Source organism: Eutrema salsugineum, unplaced genomic scaffold, assembly GCF_000478725.1.
Source record: "Eutrema salsugineum unplaced genomic scaffold, Eutsalg1_0 scaffold_15, whole genome shotgun sequence".
NCBI lineage: Eukaryota > Viridiplantae > Streptophyta > Magnoliopsida > Brassicales > Brassicaceae > Eutrema > Eutrema salsugineum.
Genome location: NW_006256867.1, coordinates 2,921,011 through 2,938,105, shown reverse-complemented (window position 1 = coordinate 2,938,105; position 17,095 = coordinate 2,921,011). Strand labels below are relative to the sequence as shown.

At 40.1% G+C, this 17,095-nt stretch overlaps 3 protein-coding genes and 1 pseudogene across 3 annotated transcripts; 3 read left to right on the top strand and 1 right to left on the bottom strand.

Moving 5' to 3' along the window:
* Window positions 1-759: 759 nt before the first annotated feature.
* Window positions 760-4,417, top strand: LOC18022100 (annotated as a pseudogene).
* A 6,930-nt stretch (window positions 4,418-11,347) lies between these two features.
* LOC18022099 (uncharacterized protein At2g24330) lies at window positions 11,348-14,084 on the top strand. The gene is made up of 5 exons (XM_006404893.2): window positions 11,348-11,885; window positions 12,024-12,168; window positions 12,282-12,391; window positions 13,100-13,526; window positions 13,618-14,084. Exons 1-5 carry the CDS (start codon window positions 11,580-11,582, stop codon window positions 13,860-13,862), a joined length of 1,233 nt encoding a protein of 410 aa, XP_006404956.1. The 5' UTR covers window positions 11,348-11,579; the 3' UTR covers window positions 13,863-14,084.
* A 487-nt stretch (window positions 14,085-14,571) lies between these two features.
* LOC18022098 (protein ABHD17B) lies at window positions 14,572-15,897 on the top strand. The gene is made up of 5 exons (XM_006404892.2): window positions 14,572-14,873; window positions 14,974-15,010; window positions 15,099-15,335; window positions 15,429-15,476; window positions 15,553-15,897. The coding sequence occupies exons 1-5, from the start codon at window positions 14,572-14,574 to the stop codon at window positions 15,811-15,813; spliced, it is 885 nt and encodes a 294-aa protein (XP_006404955.1). The 3' UTR covers window positions 15,814-15,897.
* Window positions 15,898-16,163: 266 nt separating this feature from the next.
* On the bottom strand, window positions 16,164-16,919 carry LOC18022097. The gene is made up of 2 exons (XM_024158568.1): window positions 16,398-16,919; window positions 16,164-16,355 (listed from the first exon to the last, which is right to left on the bottom strand). Exons 1-2 carry the CDS (start codon window positions 16,917-16,919, stop codon window positions 16,164-16,166), a joined length of 714 nt encoding a protein of 237 aa, XP_024014336.1.
* Window positions 16,920-17,095: the final 176 nt, after the last annotated feature.

Here is a 17,095-nt window from a genome sequence, read left to right as displayed (position 1 = left end):
CAAAGAATCATCATTGTTGTTTTTTAAAATCAGACCAAACTTTTTAACCCAACGAGTTCTTGCCATACGAGAGCCACCGCAGAGCTTCACGATTTCCTTCTCATCAGCCAAGTGATCTTCTTTCATCTTGGATCTCGCTTCTTCTTCCACCTTCTCTAGCTTACGTCGAGCTTCCAACCTCATGGATCTTCTCTTCATCACAGCTTCGATTTTAGCTTTCTCTTTTCTCTTTAAAACCTGCTTCTCTCTCTTTACGATCTTCATCATCGCATCAGCCTTTTTAGTGCTACTACTCTCTTCGATTTCTTTCCTGCACTTAGCTTTGGCGATGATATCAGCAAAACGAATTTTTATTTTTGCCGAGCGAACCTCTTTCTCAGGGGATGAGGACAAGCACAACAAATCACGACCATAAATTGTTCCTGTTGCCATAACTTGGAGGCACGAAAACAAACGAGCTGCTACTACCCAACGATCAAACAGAGTTATGAATGAAGCGTAAAACTATTTAGGGTTTCTTCCCTTTTTTTCGTTTCTGTGGTCAAGTTTTTTGGATCAAATATATATATAGATAGGGTAATGTTTCTCCTGAAACACGTTTTCTATAGGCAGAAAAAGGAAATTGGGGAAAATGGAAATTGAGAAAAAAGGAAAATCGCATACTGTTGTCATGGAGTGAACACTTCGTAAGATACTCAACAGAATAATTATGAGTAGATTCATATTTACCTTCTAATGAATGACTACTCTTGATGGATTTTAAGCGTTTAAATCATATCGCTTGTGTTAATGTTTCGGTGATATGTTGCAGGCATGTCTTCTTCCTACTCCTAAAGGGACTTCATGCGCCAATTACGCTAGATGTGTGAACCAGATCTTGAAACGGAAGAATGAAATGGAGGTGCTCTTTCTTCTCTTTTGTTCTTTACAAGGACTAATACTTTACTCTTTTGTCTTCTTTGTTCTTGATTCAATCTCATTCTGCAATGAAGTTATGGGTTCGGATCCCGCTGAGGAAGTCTCATGGTACCCCGACGGATTCTAATTCAGAATATCCAGTAAGATTACTGTTTATTTGCCTTTTATATCCACAAAGACAATTAAATGTCTTTAATCTTATCTATTCTATATATATGCAGAAAGATTCGTGGGAGCTATGGAATGCGTTTCGTCGTCTTTGTGACTATGACAGTAACCTGTCTGTTGCTCTTGATGTTGAGTGAGTCCAGAGAAAACAGTCTCAATGTTCTTTTCTTTCCTTTTAGTAGTCATAACAGTTTTTTTCCTTTCTCTAGGAGTATGCTACTACCATCTCAAAATTCACTAGAGCGATGGCTTGGAGAGTCAGTGAAAGCAGTCATTATAAGCACTGAAGTAATAGCAGACGTAGCAATTTTTTTTTCTGCATCATTAGGCATTGAAGAAATCAACCCTCTGATACATAAATATGATGCTTATTCCATTGCCAGTGTTTCGTACAAACTGCTCGCGGTTACTTGTTAACAAGTTACGGAGAAGAGCTTATAACAAGATTCTTTCATCATTCTGTTCAGGTATATTATATGTGATGTTAGAAAATATTTAGTTCCGTTAGCAAGGGTTTGACTCATTCAGATTCTTTACCATTTATAGAAGAAAATTGCTCTTTTGGTTTTCCCTACAATTTTGACATTTATCAGAAACAGGTTTTCATTTCACTTTTCCTAAAATTAATAATCAACAATCTTGCTTATACAGATTATAATTTCCGGAAGTACTCTGCATGATCTTCAAAAGGAATCTGTTAATATCACTGAGGGTAAATTTTCTCTAGTCCTTGTGGGCGCTGATGGTCAGCTCTTATCCTTTGTGACTGTTTCCCGTAGTGATACTGTTATTCATTTGGGCTCTCAGGTACGCATACGCACCCCTATAAGCCGTATTGGGACTATGTTAGTAATCTGTTCTACAGTATGGAACTACTTTCTGAACAAGAACGCATAGAGTTGCGCTACAGAGATCGTATGTGCACACTATCGCAGGTTAGCTCTTCTTCATAAATGGTTTCACTTGACTTTGTATTGGTAACTAGTCTAGTCTCCCTCTGTTTTTTTATATCATTTTCCTTGTGTTTCTTAAATGCAGCCACTGAAGGATAATCTAGATGCCGAGGCCTATGAGATGCTTGAGCAAGACTCTTATAAATACATCCAAGTATGTTGTTACCTTTTGCTAGTTTTTATTCCACAACATCTTTAATATCATCATGTCTCTTTAACGAAATTTCTTCCTTTTATATTCTGCTGTGCCGTAATCAACTGAAGGAAAATAGTTGAAAGATTAATAAATGTGAACAATCTAATATCATACCATTATATATTAATCCTAACCTTTACCAATCTCTGTTTTTCTAGTATAAAAGGGCAATTGCTAGAGCCTTAAAGGACAGAGTCCCTAACGAGAAAGCGTCTGAGTTAACTACTGTAAGCACCTGTTACTGTTTTAGGTTTATCACTCACAAAGATTGCATTTCACGATGAACTACTCTGATAATATGACATTGTGGATTTTAGGTATTGATGGTTGTCGGAGCAGGAAGAGGACCCCTTTGTCAAAGCATCATTGGAGGTGAGTTCTAACGCAATAAAGAGACCTTGAAACTCATTTATACATTTTGCTTTCCTTTTCCAGGCAGCTGAAAAAACTGATCGAAAGGTGAAAGTTTATGCCGTGGAAAAGAATCCCAATGCTGTCGTAACACTCCATGTGAGTTGTCAGAAATTGAGTTAATTTATAGTTGCTGATTCTACTGTAGTTCATTTCTGAAGCTTCAACAGTTTTGAATCATTCTTATCGCGGTGCTATTCTCTCTAATAGGATTTGGTAAAAGCAAATGGATGGGAAGGCACTGTTACCGTAATATCTTGTGACGTGCGTTTCTGGAATGCTCCTGAGAGAGCTGATATATTGGTCAGTAATTTCAGGTTTTGGAGGTTAGTTTCAACAGTTTTCGAATCATTCTCATTTGACGCCTCTCTCTCTCTGCAGGTTAGTGAGTTGCTGGGTTCTTTTGGCGACAATGACCTCTCTCCTGAGTGCCTTGATGGAGCCCAAAGGTTTCTGAAGCCAGACGGGATTTCCATACCATTCTCGTATGTCTACACTCAGTTAAATCATAATAAGAAGTATCTCTATTCCTATTCAAATATGTCAGAGATGATTACATTATAGATATTCTTCTGTTTCTTTTCAGGTATACAAGTTTCATACAGCCAGTTACAACTTCAAAACTTTACAGTGACGTGGGTTTTCTTCTGATATCTGCTTCAATTACGCAGCTATAAAATCTATATCAACTTACGTTTTGTTATCTATCTGCAGATTAAGTCTCATAACAAGCATTCCTACTTCGAAACTGCTTATTCTGTTAAGATGCACAGTGTAGCTAGACTTGCTCCTTCTCAACCTGTAAGTCTTTTTTTTTTTGGTTGTTGTTCCCCCATGTGTTAGCTAAAAGTGTTTTCATGAGAAAACGAATCCAAAACACTACTCCTATTGCTAAAATTTTGTTTATATTGTTAATAGGTCTTCACATTTACGCATCCAAACTTCTCAAAAAAACACAACAACGAAGGTTACAGGAAGCTGTATTTCGATCTACCAAGAGACATGGGTTCTGCTTTGGTTCATGGTAATGATTTTTTGTTGTTGTTTTGGTAACAACATCTCTCCTGCGCTAATAGGAAACCAAATCTGATTCGGTCAAATGACTTGTGTGACTAGGATTTGCTGGCTATTTTGAAGCTTTCCTCTATGATGATGTGCATATTAGCATTGAACCTACGACAACAACACCAAACATGTTCTGGTGGTAAATATACTCTTTGCTCTTTGTGGCAGTCGAACTTTATAAGCCACTTTTGACTCTGATTTTCCATGTTTTGGTTTCTTTTGCAGGTTTCCAGTCTTTTTCCCATTGGTGAAGCCTGTTGAAGTTCACTCTAAGACTCCAATAGAAGCACATTTCTGGAGATTTAACGATTCCACAAAGGTAAATAGAGAAATTTCACAGTAAAAACTGAGTCAAACTCAAGAACATTTTCACACACTTACGTGTTGTATTGTATTCTACATTTGGTGAGCAGGTTTGGTACGAATGGTCGGTGGCGACTTTCCCTACAGGCTCACCGATTCATAACACCAATGGAAGTTCATACTGGATCGACCTATAGAATTCTTTCGTTTTGTAAGTAGAGAATTTGTTGTACATACAATATCTAGCTTTTCATTGCTCATTGGTGGGTATATAGAGAAAATGGTGTATATAATACATCATACGTAGTAGTACCATATCTTTGATTGTTGAGGACGTGTTTGTGTTGTCTTGTGTTGATCTGTCGGGTTTACAGAAAATATATATATTGATTTTTTCCGGAATTGTGGTTAGAGAATACGCGTGCAATTATGATAAAACTTAGGAAGGAAGTGGATGTATACAACTAAAATACACTAAACTAAACCTATTGAATGATACCAAACCATTTTAATATTTTATATCAATCAATATAGGAAGTGGATGGATACACCGAAACACGTATTGATTTTTCAGTTTTTATAAACTTTTTTTTTTTGGTTCATCGCATAACAAATAATGAAAATACAGTTGGAAAAAAATGATAATTTATTTTTATGACAACTGAAACATACTATCTTTATTTAATATATTACTATGTGTTGTGAAAACTTAGAAACTTTATTAATCACTGGAATGTATATATAGAGTATATAGGGAATCTATGTTAAGTACAATGCCCTGATGGGCCTAATGGGCCGGTATAAGAGTTCATATATGATATGTGTTACAACACTCCCCCTTGGACGAGTGAACCGGGCCAGCTACTCAATCGGGATCTCGATAATGCGCTGGGGAATGTTGCCTCATTAAAACCTTACCAGGAAAAACCCAGTGAGACAAAACCATGGTGAAGGAAAAAGAGTACAACACGCATTACTCCCCCTGATTGTAGCATCACTGCAGATCTCTAAGTCTATACATTCCTATCTGTTTGACGAGCTTCCGGTGTGTTGAAGTAGGCAATGATTTGGTGAAGAGGTCAGCTGAATTCTCACTGGATCGGACCTGCTGAACGCTGAGAGTGCCGTCCTTCTGCCAGTCTGAGGTTGAGAAGAACTTCGGTAGAATGTGCTTCGTCCGATCTCCTTTGATATATCCTTCCTTGAGCTGAGCTATGCATGCCGCGTTGTCTTCATACATCACCGTGGGCTGTGTGTCTTCGTCCATACCACAATCTCTGCGGATGTGCTGAGTCATGGAGCGCAGCCAGACGCATTCCCTACTAGCCTCATGAATGGCTAGGATTTCAGCATGGTTTGATGAAGTGGCAGTGAGTATCTGCTTCATTGATCTCCAAGAGATGGCTGTTCCTCCATGCGTAAAAACGTAGCCAGTTTGAGACTTGGCAGTATGCGGATCTGATAGATATCCTGCATCGGCGAAGCCGACTAACCCATCTTTATTTTGGTTAGTATAGAAGAGTCCTAAGTCTTGAGTACCTCGAAGGTATCTTAGGAGATGTTTTATACCGTTCCAGTGCCTCTGAGTTGGGGATGAACTATATCGAGCGAGGAGGTTCACGGCGAAACATATGTCTGGTCTAGTGTGACTAGCCAGGTACATTAACGCTCCTACAGCACTGAGGTATGGCTTTTCAGGACCAAGGATTTCTTCATCATCCTTTTTGGGACCAAGAGGGTCATCACTTAAGCTTCTAACTACCATTGGGCTGGTCAATGGGTGAGCTTGGTCCATATTAAATCGCTTGAGTACCTTTTCGATATAAGCCGATTGATGCACAAGGATTCCTCCTTTGATGTACTCAAGTTGTAATCCCAAACAGTACTTTGTTTTGCCTAGGTCTTTCATTTCGAATTCTGCTTTTAAGCAGTCGACTGTTTGGGAGATCTCACCAGATGTTCCGAGGATGTTTAGATCATCCACGTATACTGCTATGATTACAAATCCTTTGTTTGAGTACTTCTTGATGAAGATGCATGGACTGATGGGGTCATTTTTGTAGCCTTCTTTGATGAGGTAATCGCTGAGGCGGTTGTACCACATACGCCCACTTTGTTTCAGTCCATACAAGGATTTGTTCAGCCTGATGCAGTATTGATCTCAAGATGCATTTTTGTCTTTTAGTTCAATGCCATCTGGGAGTCTCATATATATTTCGTTGTCCAGGGGCCCATAGAGATATGCGGTTACAACATCCATTAACCGCAGATCAAGATTTTCTCTTATGGCCAGACTTATGAGGAATCGGAATGTTGTTGCATCCACCTTTGGAGAATAAGTCTCCTCATAATCGATTCCGGGTCTCTGTGAGAATCCTTGTGCTACAAGCCGTGCTTTGTATCGAACGACTTCACCGAGTTCGTTCCTTTTGCGCACAAAGACCCATTTGTGGCCCACTGGCTTGATGTGTGATGGGGTCCGGATGATCGGACCGAACACGTTTCTGAGTTTGAGACTCTTTAACTCCACGTTTATGGCTTCTTTCCATTTTAGCCAATCTGTTCGATGTGTACACTGTGTTATTGACGTGGGTTCTAGATCCTCTTGCGTGAGCGCAACATCAAGTGCTACTTTGTATGCAAAGAGTGCATTTAAGTCGACTTCTTTTCGATTCCATTGTATTCCGGACATATTGTAATTGATGGAGATCTCATTGTTATCTTCTGAACCTGGAGATTCGGCGTCCCGAACTTCCATTGAGGGTTCATTAGATTGAGTCTCAGCCGCGGCTATGTCTGATATTGCAGGAATCCCGGTTTCGGTTATTGCACCTTTCTTTGATTTCCGGGGATTCTTATCTTTGGAACCGAGAGGTCTGCCCCGTTTGAGACGTGGTGCAGACTCTGTAGCAATTTGGGTCTGTCCCGTTGGGACAGCTATTCGTACTGGTGCATTACAAGCTGGGATGTACGATTTGGTTACTTTGGTCGGGTCAGCAAAGGAATCTGGCAATTGATTAGCTAGCTTTTGATAATGAATAATCTTTTGGATCTCTGAATCACATTCTAGAGTCCGAGGATCTTGCCAATTTAATGATGTTTGATTCCATGAAAGATCTTTGACCAGCTTGTTTGTCTCACCACCTAAAGAGGGATATACCGATTCATCGAATTGGCAATCCGCATATCTGGCCTTGAAGAGATCTCCAGTGGTTGGCTCGAGATATCTTATGATGGTGGGAGAGTCAAAACCAACATATATTCCCATCCTTCTTTGAGGTCCCATTTTGGTTCGATGTGGTGGAGCAATGGGTACATATACTGAACACCCAAATGTTTTGAGATGGGAGATGTCTGGCTCATGACCCGAGAGTAGTTGGGATGGGGAATATTTGTGTTCACTAGATGGCCGGATGCGTATGAGTTCAGCAGCATGTAATACTGCATGTCCCCATGCTGAGGTCGGGAGCTTTGATCTCATGAGTAATGGTCGGGCTATCCATTGAATGCGTTTAATGAATGATTCAGTCAATCCATTTTGAGTATGGACATGTGCTACAGGATGTTCCACGGTTACCCCCATGGCCATACAGTAGTCATTAAACGCTTGTGAGGTAAATTCATCAGCATTGTCAAGGCGGATAGTCTTTAGTGGGAAGTCAGGGAAATGGGCCCGCAATTTTATGATTTGGGCCAAGAACCTAGCGAAGGCTTGGTTCCGAGAGGACAAGAGACAAACATATGACCAACGGGTCGATGCGTCTATAAGGACCATGAAGTACCGGAATGGTCCGGAAGATGGATGTATAGGTCCACAGATATCGCCCTGGATTCTTTCTAGGAAATGAAGTGTTTGTTTAGAGATTTAACTGGTGAAGGCCGAGTGATCAATTTGCCTTGAGAACAAGCTGTGCACATGAGGTGTTGAGGATAAGCTCGGTTTTCTTTGAGGGTATGCCCTTGAGAGTTTTGAATTAGTTTACGCATCATATTTGCACCGGGATGACCGAGCCGGTCGTGCCAAATAGTATAATCAGTAAACCGGGCTTTGAGAGTGGTATTAACTTCAATCATACTGACTTTAGCATGGTAAAGTCCAGTAGAGAGCGCGGGTATGGTTTCGAGGATTTGTTTATGGCCGTCTACGGTTTTAGTGACTAGGAGGGATTCTTTGTTCCCTTGACCTTGGGTTTCTATGTGGAAACCATTCTGTCTTATATCCTTGAAGCTCAGAAGATTTCTCTTCGAACTAGGAGAATATAGAGCATCTGGTATTTCAAGTTGTGTGCCATTTGATAGCAACACATAGGCATGGCCATATCCTTCGATAAGGTTTGAGGGGCCCGCGATGGTGCTAATATTTGCGGTTTGATAGGTTAGGTTTATGAAGTAACTTTTGTTTCTTAAGATAGTGTGGCTGGATCCACTATCTACGACTATGGTTTCCATTTGCTGGTGTGCTTCATTATGAATAGAAGATAGAATTCAGTATTGAGGAATTCAGAAAATGTGATAAATCATAAAGTAAAGCAGTGTCTGAGAATAAAGGCAAATGGAAAAAAAATGAAACAAATCCCAAAATGAAAAAAATAAAGAACAAAATCAAATTGTATCAGAGTTTCAGATGATTGAATTAATCGAGGAGATCAGCTGTTTCATAGTCCATGGGGTCGGTCTGCTCGTTTGTGGTGTTCTCATCATCAAGGAGGTCGTCACCTTCCAGGTTAGCAGCATCGACTGGCTGAGTCATGTTGGCTTCAGCAGGAGCTTTTCTGTACTTCTGGTATAGATCGCAGTGGATCTTGGGGGTGCGACATTGCTTTGTTGGGTGGTTGAACATCCCACATCTGGTACAAGTAGAGTGATCGGGGTTGGTGTGGCGGGTCGGCTTGGTGATGCCTCGACCACGACCAGGACCATAACTGAGGTTAGGTCGGTTGCCACGACCATGTCCGCGTCCACGTCTTCCACGTCCATGTCCTCGGCCATTACCACGTCCATTACCACATCCACGGCGGTGATCTGAGGATCTATCGGGTTGAACATGGTAGGACTCTTGACGAGAAGCTGGGACAAGAGCCGATCCCGGGGGCCTCATAGCGCTGTTCCTCATAAGCAGCTGGTTATTCTTCTCAGCGAGGAGAAGACAGGACAACAAGTCTTCGTACAATGTGTGTTTCATTGCACGGTATTGTTGTTGGAGCACAACATTCTCTGTGCTGAATGTGGATAATGTTTTCTCGAGGAGATCATTATCTGTCACATCCTCGCCACAGAGTTTCCGGATGGCAACAATACGAAAGAGTTCGTTGTTGTAATCATCTACAGATTTGTAGTCCTGGAACCGAAGGTTCTTCCAGTCGAAATCTGCCTGAGGCAACTGGACCATTTTCTGATGGTCATATCGCTTTTTCAGCGCTTGCCACAATTCAAGTGGATTCTCAAGAGTGAGATATTGCTGCTTAAGGCTCGGGGACAGATGATGGCGTATGTGACATATCGCCTGAGACTGTCCCTTACGGGATGCGGTGTTACCGTCGGTAATACATGCATCGAGTTCTTTCGATGCAAGGAACAAGCGCATGTCTAGGGCCCACTCGAGGTAGTTATCCCTGGAGACGTGAAGGGCCTCGAATTCACATTTCTGAATGTTTGACATCTGAAACATGAGATTGATTTTGTTAGGGATTGTTTTGAGAAAATTTTGAATGCTGATGATGAAACTTTCTATTTTGAGAATATTTCTATTTTAGGAAAGTTTCTAAATTTGGAAAGTTTCTAATTTGGGTAATTTTCTAAATGAGGAAAGTTTCTATGTCGGGAAAATTTCTATATGAGGAAAGTTTTTATATGAGGAAACTTTCTATTAGAGGGAACTTTCTCGGAAATAGTAAATTTTAAAGGGTATGGTTTTAGTTACCCCGAACATGATGTCGGTTTAATAGCTGTGATTTAATCGGTTAAAGCCGAATATAATTTCGGTTAATGAGAACCAGGTTTAGCCGGTTTTAGGCGGTTTAGAAGGAACCCTAGGGGAGCCGAATATGATTAGGGTTTTATCTAGGGTTTTAACGGTTTGGAAAACATATTTTGGATGTGATTTCGAGATCTATAGGATCTGTGGTCGATGGTTTTAATAATTTCACAAGGACAACAAAGAAATCACGTGAAAAGGACTAGGGTTTAAGCATTATGACTTACGATTTTGAAGATTACAAAATCGTGAATCAAGCTTAGGATTTAGGGTTGATTTTCTTAGTTTATTCAATCAAGTGTTTCAAGCAAGAGAATCAACAATCAAATAAGCTGCAACAAGCTTATTAAACATGAAGAAAATCGAATAGGTTTATGCCATAAACATGGCCAAAAACGGTTGTTAGGTTTTTGTAGATTAGGGTTTTATAAAACGAGTTTAAAACCTTTGAACATGCATAAACTTGTAATTTAAACAATCAATCAACAAGTTATCAATCAATCATCAGAGTATCAAACACTTTCAATCAATTAGAGATCGATTTTTTTTTTTATTTTTTATTTTTTATTTTTTTATTATAGGGTTTTGAAGTGTTTAAACAACAGGTTCTATGGCTCTCAGTTTTAGAAGATACCTTTTCCACCTTTGGATTTCTGACAGGCTAATGAAACTGGGAGCTAATAGACCTCAGTTAGCCGCTACAAATTCCAAGGATTGATCACCAAAACTGGAGAAGCTGCTGGTTGAAGAAGGAAAAACTCGGATCTGGTTTTTTTTTTTTTCGGTTGATCGTCGTGTACTGTAAGTGTGCGTGAGGGCGCGTCCGACGTTGGATCGACAAACGGTTTTCACCAGTAGATTCGTCTCGTCGAGGGCTTCGATTTGATATGTAGATCGTCTTCTGGTTCCTCACGGTTTGGAAGATATGCGTCTTTTAAGTTTCGACTTGCTTTTAGGGTTTTAGTGGTGGCCGGATTTATTAGGGTTTTTCGCTCAGAGAGTCTTATCGTGCTGATAACGTGTTGTGAAAACTTAGAAACTTTATTAATCACTGGAATGTATATATAGAGTATATAGGGAATCTAGGTTAAATACAATGTCCTGATGGGCCTAATGGGCCGGTATAAGAGTCCATATGATATGTGTTACAACACTATGATTATTTTTGTTATAACATTTTTAATATAGTACCAATTCAGTTAATGTAACTCTGAAACAATATATTAATTTGAAATTTTATTATAGTTTAGCTAAAACATGAAATTAATTAATAAATACACGATCCAATTAAACCCCAAATCAATTAATTATCACTAAGACCCTGAAGTTTTGAGATTATAAGATTTTTTCCAATTTGCTTCCTCCAAGGGGAAGACAACTTTCGTAGAGAGCGAAGCATCGTATCTAGCCTCCTCCTCTTCACGATATTCGAAGTCTCCTTTCTCCAGACAATTCCAGATCAGAAGGATTCGCGTTAAAGTGGTCGATTCTTCGATCCCCGAGGCAAGGATTTTGGTTTGTGTGAGAAACCCATTTCTGTAGTTTGATTTTGTAAGTGGAAGTGTAAAAGCTTCAGCGAAGGATATAGGCGATGGCGGTTGAAAAGAAGGACCATGAAGGAACGGTGGTTGAGAACGGCGAGAAGAATGATTCCGCCGTTGTACCCTCGGTCTCGGCCTCTGCCGGCGGTGGCGACGGCGGCGAGAAGAAGAAGAAGCCTAAGGGTTTGTTCTCGCGTATTTGGAATGGGATATTTAGGGTTAAAGGAGACGATTTCGAGAAGAGACTTACAGGCATCTCAAAGGAAGAAGCGACTGTTCGATCCAGGATGAAGCGCAGATCGATTACAAGGAGAAAGCTCGTTCGAAATCTCATCGCTTTCTCTATCTTCTTTGAGGTCAGTTCTGAACTAAGTTTTTGTTTTCTTATGCTTTTGTTGATGAATAAAGTCGATTTTTTTTCAGTTTGTGTACTGAAAATGATTCCCTTAGAGCTTGTATGATATGATATGAACAGTTCCTCTTTCTGCTTTCAGATAATTGCAGTGGGTTATGCGATCATGACAACCAGAGATGAGGATTTGGATTGGAAACTGAGGAGTTTCAGGATCTTGCCGATGTTTCTTTTACCTGCTCTTGCTTCTCTTGCATACTCTTCACTCGTTAGCTTCACGAGGATGTGTGAGTCTTGTGTTTTCCTTCTTTTATATGCTCATCTTAATGTGAAATGTTGGGATCTTGTCTTAGGTTTGGTGTTTTAATCCTGTCTTTCTGTGTAAAATGGTTTGGTTTAGGTGACCGCCGAGATCAAAGTACATTGGAAAAGCTTCAACGTGAAATGTTGGGAAAGATGGATGAGTTAAAAGAGAAGACCAATTATTTCACCACACTAGATATTATTCGTGTAAGTTTGCTAAGACACAAGTCGTCGGTTAAAGAGATTTTCTTGTGTGAGCAAGGCTAGTTCACACAACTGCAGTTCAGATTTTTATTGGGTTTCTGGTATTCCTGTTAGAATCCCATTTTACAGGCTCTTTTACGCTAGTTTTCAAGCTGCACTAACTTTATTAACGGTCAAAATAGTTGCTCTATGTGTTAGTCAAAGATTATTTGATTGTAGTTTTGGTTTAAGGGCGGTTAGGAATCTAAACTTAAAGTTTTACAGTTGAATTTTATAGTGTGATAGGTATCCCAAATTTAGTTAATTGGAGACCTGCACTTTTGAGTTCTGGAATTACTTCCTATTGCAATATGTTCAGAACCTTGAATGAGAATGAAATGCTGATATATTTCAGTGGATGCTTGTTACTGTGGGTTTTCTCCGGTACTGAACTATTTTAACTTGAGCTTTGTATCAGAAGATAAAAGGGGGGTTAGGAATCTAATCTTTAAGTGTCACATGTGTGATGTGTGTCCCAAAATGAGTTAATTGGAGACCTGTACTTATGAGTTCAGGAATTACTTCTTATTGCAATATGTTCAGGACCTTGAAAGATAATGAAATGCTGTATATGTCAATGGATGATTGTTACTGTTGGTTTTTTTTTTCCTGTACTGCAGCTTCCTATATTGTAACTTGAACTTTTATTTAATTTGAGCTATTTTGCATCAGAGGTTTGACCCTGACCCAGCTGCAAGGGCGGCCGCTGCAACTATTCTGGCATCCAAGTTGGGTGCTGATTCAGGCTTGAAAGTATTTGTAGGAGATGAATCCCAACTTGACGCCTCCACAGGGAAGAGCAATGACATGGAAGCCAAACACTCGCAAGGGCTCAGGAACCGAAGACAACCAAATGCAAAACGCAACAGTGCTGGGACCACGCCAACCCATTATTCTGATAACGAGTCTAACCATTCTGGAACAAGCGAAGGAACCACCGGCACAGAGCAAAACCAGCAGATGGCTTTTGAGCATTATAACCCTCAGGGATATGCTGCTCATGATGGCAGCTGGATCTCACGCATTGCGGCTCTCCTCGTGGGAGAAGACCCAACTCAGTCATATGCACTCGTCTGCGGGAACTGCCATATGCATAACGGTGAGCGAGCTATTCATCTTTCTCTTTGTCTTCTAATATACTTTCCGTTAATAACATAGTTTTAACAATGTTTCTCTCTCTCGTCACATAGGACTTGCCCGGAAAGAGGACTTCCCGTACATGACTTACTACTGTCCTCATTGTCAAGCCCTGAACAAGCCGAAACATTCAGAAGAGCATTCACTTATTGCTCCTGCGGATACAGTCTCTCTGAAGCCAATGGAAAGCGAAGTGAAGAATAGCAGTAGCTCGACCAGTGAGCGTGGTGACAGTCCAGTGCCTTCACAGATTTTGGAAGAAGCCCCGGAAACAACTCAGAGTGGGACACCAAGCTAAGAAAGTTCCTGTGAGGTAACAACAACCAAAAAAAAAAAAGAGGCTTTCTTTCAAGTGTTTTGCTAAAAAAGAGAGGTTGATGTGTACTAAAAAGGAGAGGTTGATATGTGCTAAAAAAGAGAGGTTGATATATGCTATAAAAGTAAAATCTGTAGCTGCTTGCAATTTTGATTGTTGAACACAGACAATCCGAATAGGTTTTTATTATTTATTTATTTATTATTCTGTCTTTTTTCCTTACATGTTGAGTAAATAACTAAATATATTCTATTCAAATGTCATCACGACATCTAATCATTAAGGAACTAGAATTACAAGTAGCTTTAATTTTCGTCATTGTAGGTAATTAGGTGTTTCATTTCGATGAGAAAATATCATAATCTCAAATAGTAAAACTGATTACCAGAGAAAAACAGAAAGAAAACAAAAAACACAAACATGAAGAAGGTTTGTTCATCACACAGTATCTCCCGCCAAAATCGGATTAAGTTTCACCATCACCTACCATTTTTTCTCCTCATCTCTCCTAAACATAAACCCACCAAAAACAAACTTTTATACTTTTTTTTTTCTTTTCTTAGATCGATAGAGAGAGGGAGGGAGAGATTTTGGGTTTTGGGTTTTTTCTTTTCTCCTTCTCCTCATAGAAAGTTTTGTTCTTCCTTTTCTTTTCTGTTTTGTCTTCTTAGCAATTAATTGGTTTAACTAAATGGGTAATGTGACGTCAAACGTGGCGGCGAAATTCGCTTTCTTCCCACCAACACCGGCTACGTACGGCGTGAGCAAAGACGAGGAGACCGGAAAGCTTATCTTCACCGGAGTCACGCCGGAAAAAAGCATGGAAGTTCATCAGATTACCACCAAATCCGGCAACAAAGTCGTCGCTACGTTCTGGAAACACCCTTTTGCAAGATTCACTCTTCTCTATTCCCATGGCAATGCCGCTGATCTCGGTCAAATGGTCGAGCTCTTCATCGAGCTCCGAGCTCATCTCCGTGTAAACATTATGAGGTTTTAATTATATATACAAATATCCAAAAACTCTCTCTTTTTTGTTGATGAAACGAACCTGAACCTGAACTTGAAACCTCTTCTTATGTCAATGAAACAGTTATGATTATTCAGGCTATGGAGCTTCAACAGGCAAGGTAAGAAAGATATTCATTCAAAAAATTCAAACTTTTGTTATTGATTTGCCTCTTTTATTTAACATTTGATTGTTCTTTAATGAAATAGCCCTCTGAGATCAATACGTACCACGATATCGAGGCTGTGTACAATTGTTTGAGGACCGAGTACGGACTCAAGAAAGAAGAGATGATCCTCTATGGCCAGTCCGTTGGAAGCGGACCAACGTTGTATTTAGCATCTCGATTGAAGAGGCTAAGAGGCATTGTTCTTCACAGCGCAATTCTCTCTGGCCTTAGAGTCTTGTACCCTGTCAAAATGACATTCTGGTTCGATATATACAAAGTAAAGCTCTTTGATCTCATTTCTCTAAGATGATTTTCTCTGATTACATTTTGGTTTGTTTCTCAAAACTCTTTGTTTGGTGGGTTTCTGCAGAACATTGAGAGGATCCGACATGTGACATGCCCTGTTCTTGTCATACATGTAAGGTTTACATTAGCTTTATTTTCTTTTCCTGGTAGTGCAGAGAGATCATTAACATTGGGTTATGAAACTGCAGGGAACAAAAGATGAGATTGTGAATATGTCGCATGGGAAGCGATTGTGGGAGCTTGCAAAGGACAAGTATGATCCATTGTGGGTTAAAGGAGGAGGGCATTGCAACTTGGAGACATATCCCGAGTACATAAAGCACCTGCGTAAGTTCATAAACGCCATGGAGAAACTCGCTCTCAACAATCCACCATCAAAACAACTAGACGACGAGCCAAGCATTAACGAAACTAAGCACAATCGGTGCTTAAGATTCAGGAAAAAGTAGAAGCTGGATCTGAAAGATAGTAGTAAGCAAAGATCACAGGACACGATTTAGATGATTCCTTCCTTGCAAGTTTGCAACACATAGCAATGGAGTCATTTCCTCAAACATGACCACATGGTCCACATCAATGCCAACGAATGCACAACAATGGCGAACCAAGATTTAATCTTTTGTAGGATTTAGCGCTGTAAAAGGAAATGTAATGTAGCAAAAAAGTGTGGAAATACTTGTTTTTTTAATTTAAATATACTTTTTCATTACTTGCAGTTGAAGCAACCAAACCAAAAAGCTCCAAACTTTTTCCGACGCATTCGTATAAACAAAAAAAAAGATTGATTTTTGATGATCATTTACGGGAATCTTAGGCCACATTGTTTGAGGACTTCAAAGTAGCTAACTTTATCATCTCTTTCGTCTAATTTTTCTCCATTGTTACGAAGAAGGCCTTCGATAACTTCTTTGAAGGGAATCGCAGTTTTGTCTCCACCAGGATTTTCCGTTTCAGTTGCAGACGGAGAAGAAGAAGAATCGAGACTCAGATTCTTTACCGGAGAAGCAGATTTCGTTAGTCCTGTATTAGCCACAGAATCAGAAACTGGTTGATTTTCCAAAACCACGGTTCTTTCGATCGCAATCGGAGAAGGAGAATCGAGATCGGAATGCTTTCCCGGAACCCTAACATCGTCAGCCACGACAGTCGTCGGAGAAGACAGAGCAGGCACGGAATCAGAAAGACGATTCGTAAGAGACGGTGAAGCAGAAACAGGCGTCGTCTCGGATTTAGAAGACGGAGGTATCATCTCCGAAACCCTAACTCTGGGTTCAGAATCGGCGGCAGAGGAGAGAGAAGCGTTCTCAGGAGGAGTACGGAACACGTCTTCATCGTTGATAGAATCGAGGCTGGTCGGAGTAGAGAACGAGAGAACCGGAGTTCGAACAACCGTCGGCGAAATCGGATTCCCGAGAATCTCAGTCCTGACCGAATCGCCGGAAGATTTCGTCAGAGGAGAATCAGGGTCAGCGAAAGGGCAGCTCTTTAAGAAAGATCTCTGAGAAGAAGTGATACTGTCGATTTCGCTCTCGTCTTCTCCAACATTTTCCTCCATTTTTGATGACTCTTCTTACACTCTCTCTCTCTGTTCAATTTTCCGTATTAAAAGGAGAGCCAAGTGTAGTACCAAGTCCGGTTTAGTCACTTTCCGGTTTAATCATCGGTCTTTCTTGGTTAATGAAATTCATACAATGATCAATGGAAAATTGAAATTGGCTAACAAAATAACAG

Bases quoted from the DNA above. Each gene is read 5' to 3' on its own strand.
- LOC18022099 (XM_006404893.2), top strand. From the start codon at position 11,580: ATGGCGGTTGAAAAGAAGGACCATGAAGGAACGGTGGTTGAGAACGGC. The intron at 12,169-12,281 runs GTGAGTCTTGTG...GGTTTGGTTTAG, and splicing joins CGTTAGCTTCACGAGGATGT to GTGACCGCCGAGATCAAAGT. The intron at 12,392-13,099 runs GTAAGTTTGCTA...ATTTTGCATCAG, and splicing joins CCACACTAGATATTATTCGT to AGGTTTGACCCTGACCCAGC.
- LOC18022098 (XM_006404892.2), top strand. From the start codon at position 14,572: ATGGGTAATGTGACGTCAAACGTGGCGGCGAAATTCGCTTTCTTCCCA. The intron at 14,874-14,973 runs GTTTTAATTATA...TCAATGAAACAG, and splicing joins CTCCGTGTAAACATTATGAG to TTATGATTATTCAGGCTATG. The intron at 15,477-15,552 runs GTAAGGTTTACA...ATGAAACTGCAG, and splicing joins GCCCTGTTCTTGTCATACAT to GGAACAAAAGATGAGATTGT.
- LOC18022097 (XM_024158568.1), bottom strand. From the start codon at position 16,919: ATGGAGGAAAATGTTGGAGAAGACGAGAGCGAAATCGACAGTATCACT. The intron at 16,356-16,397 runs GTGGCTAATACA...TCTCCGGTAAAG, and splicing joins ATCAACCAGTTTCTGATTCT to AATCTGAGTCTCGATTCTTC.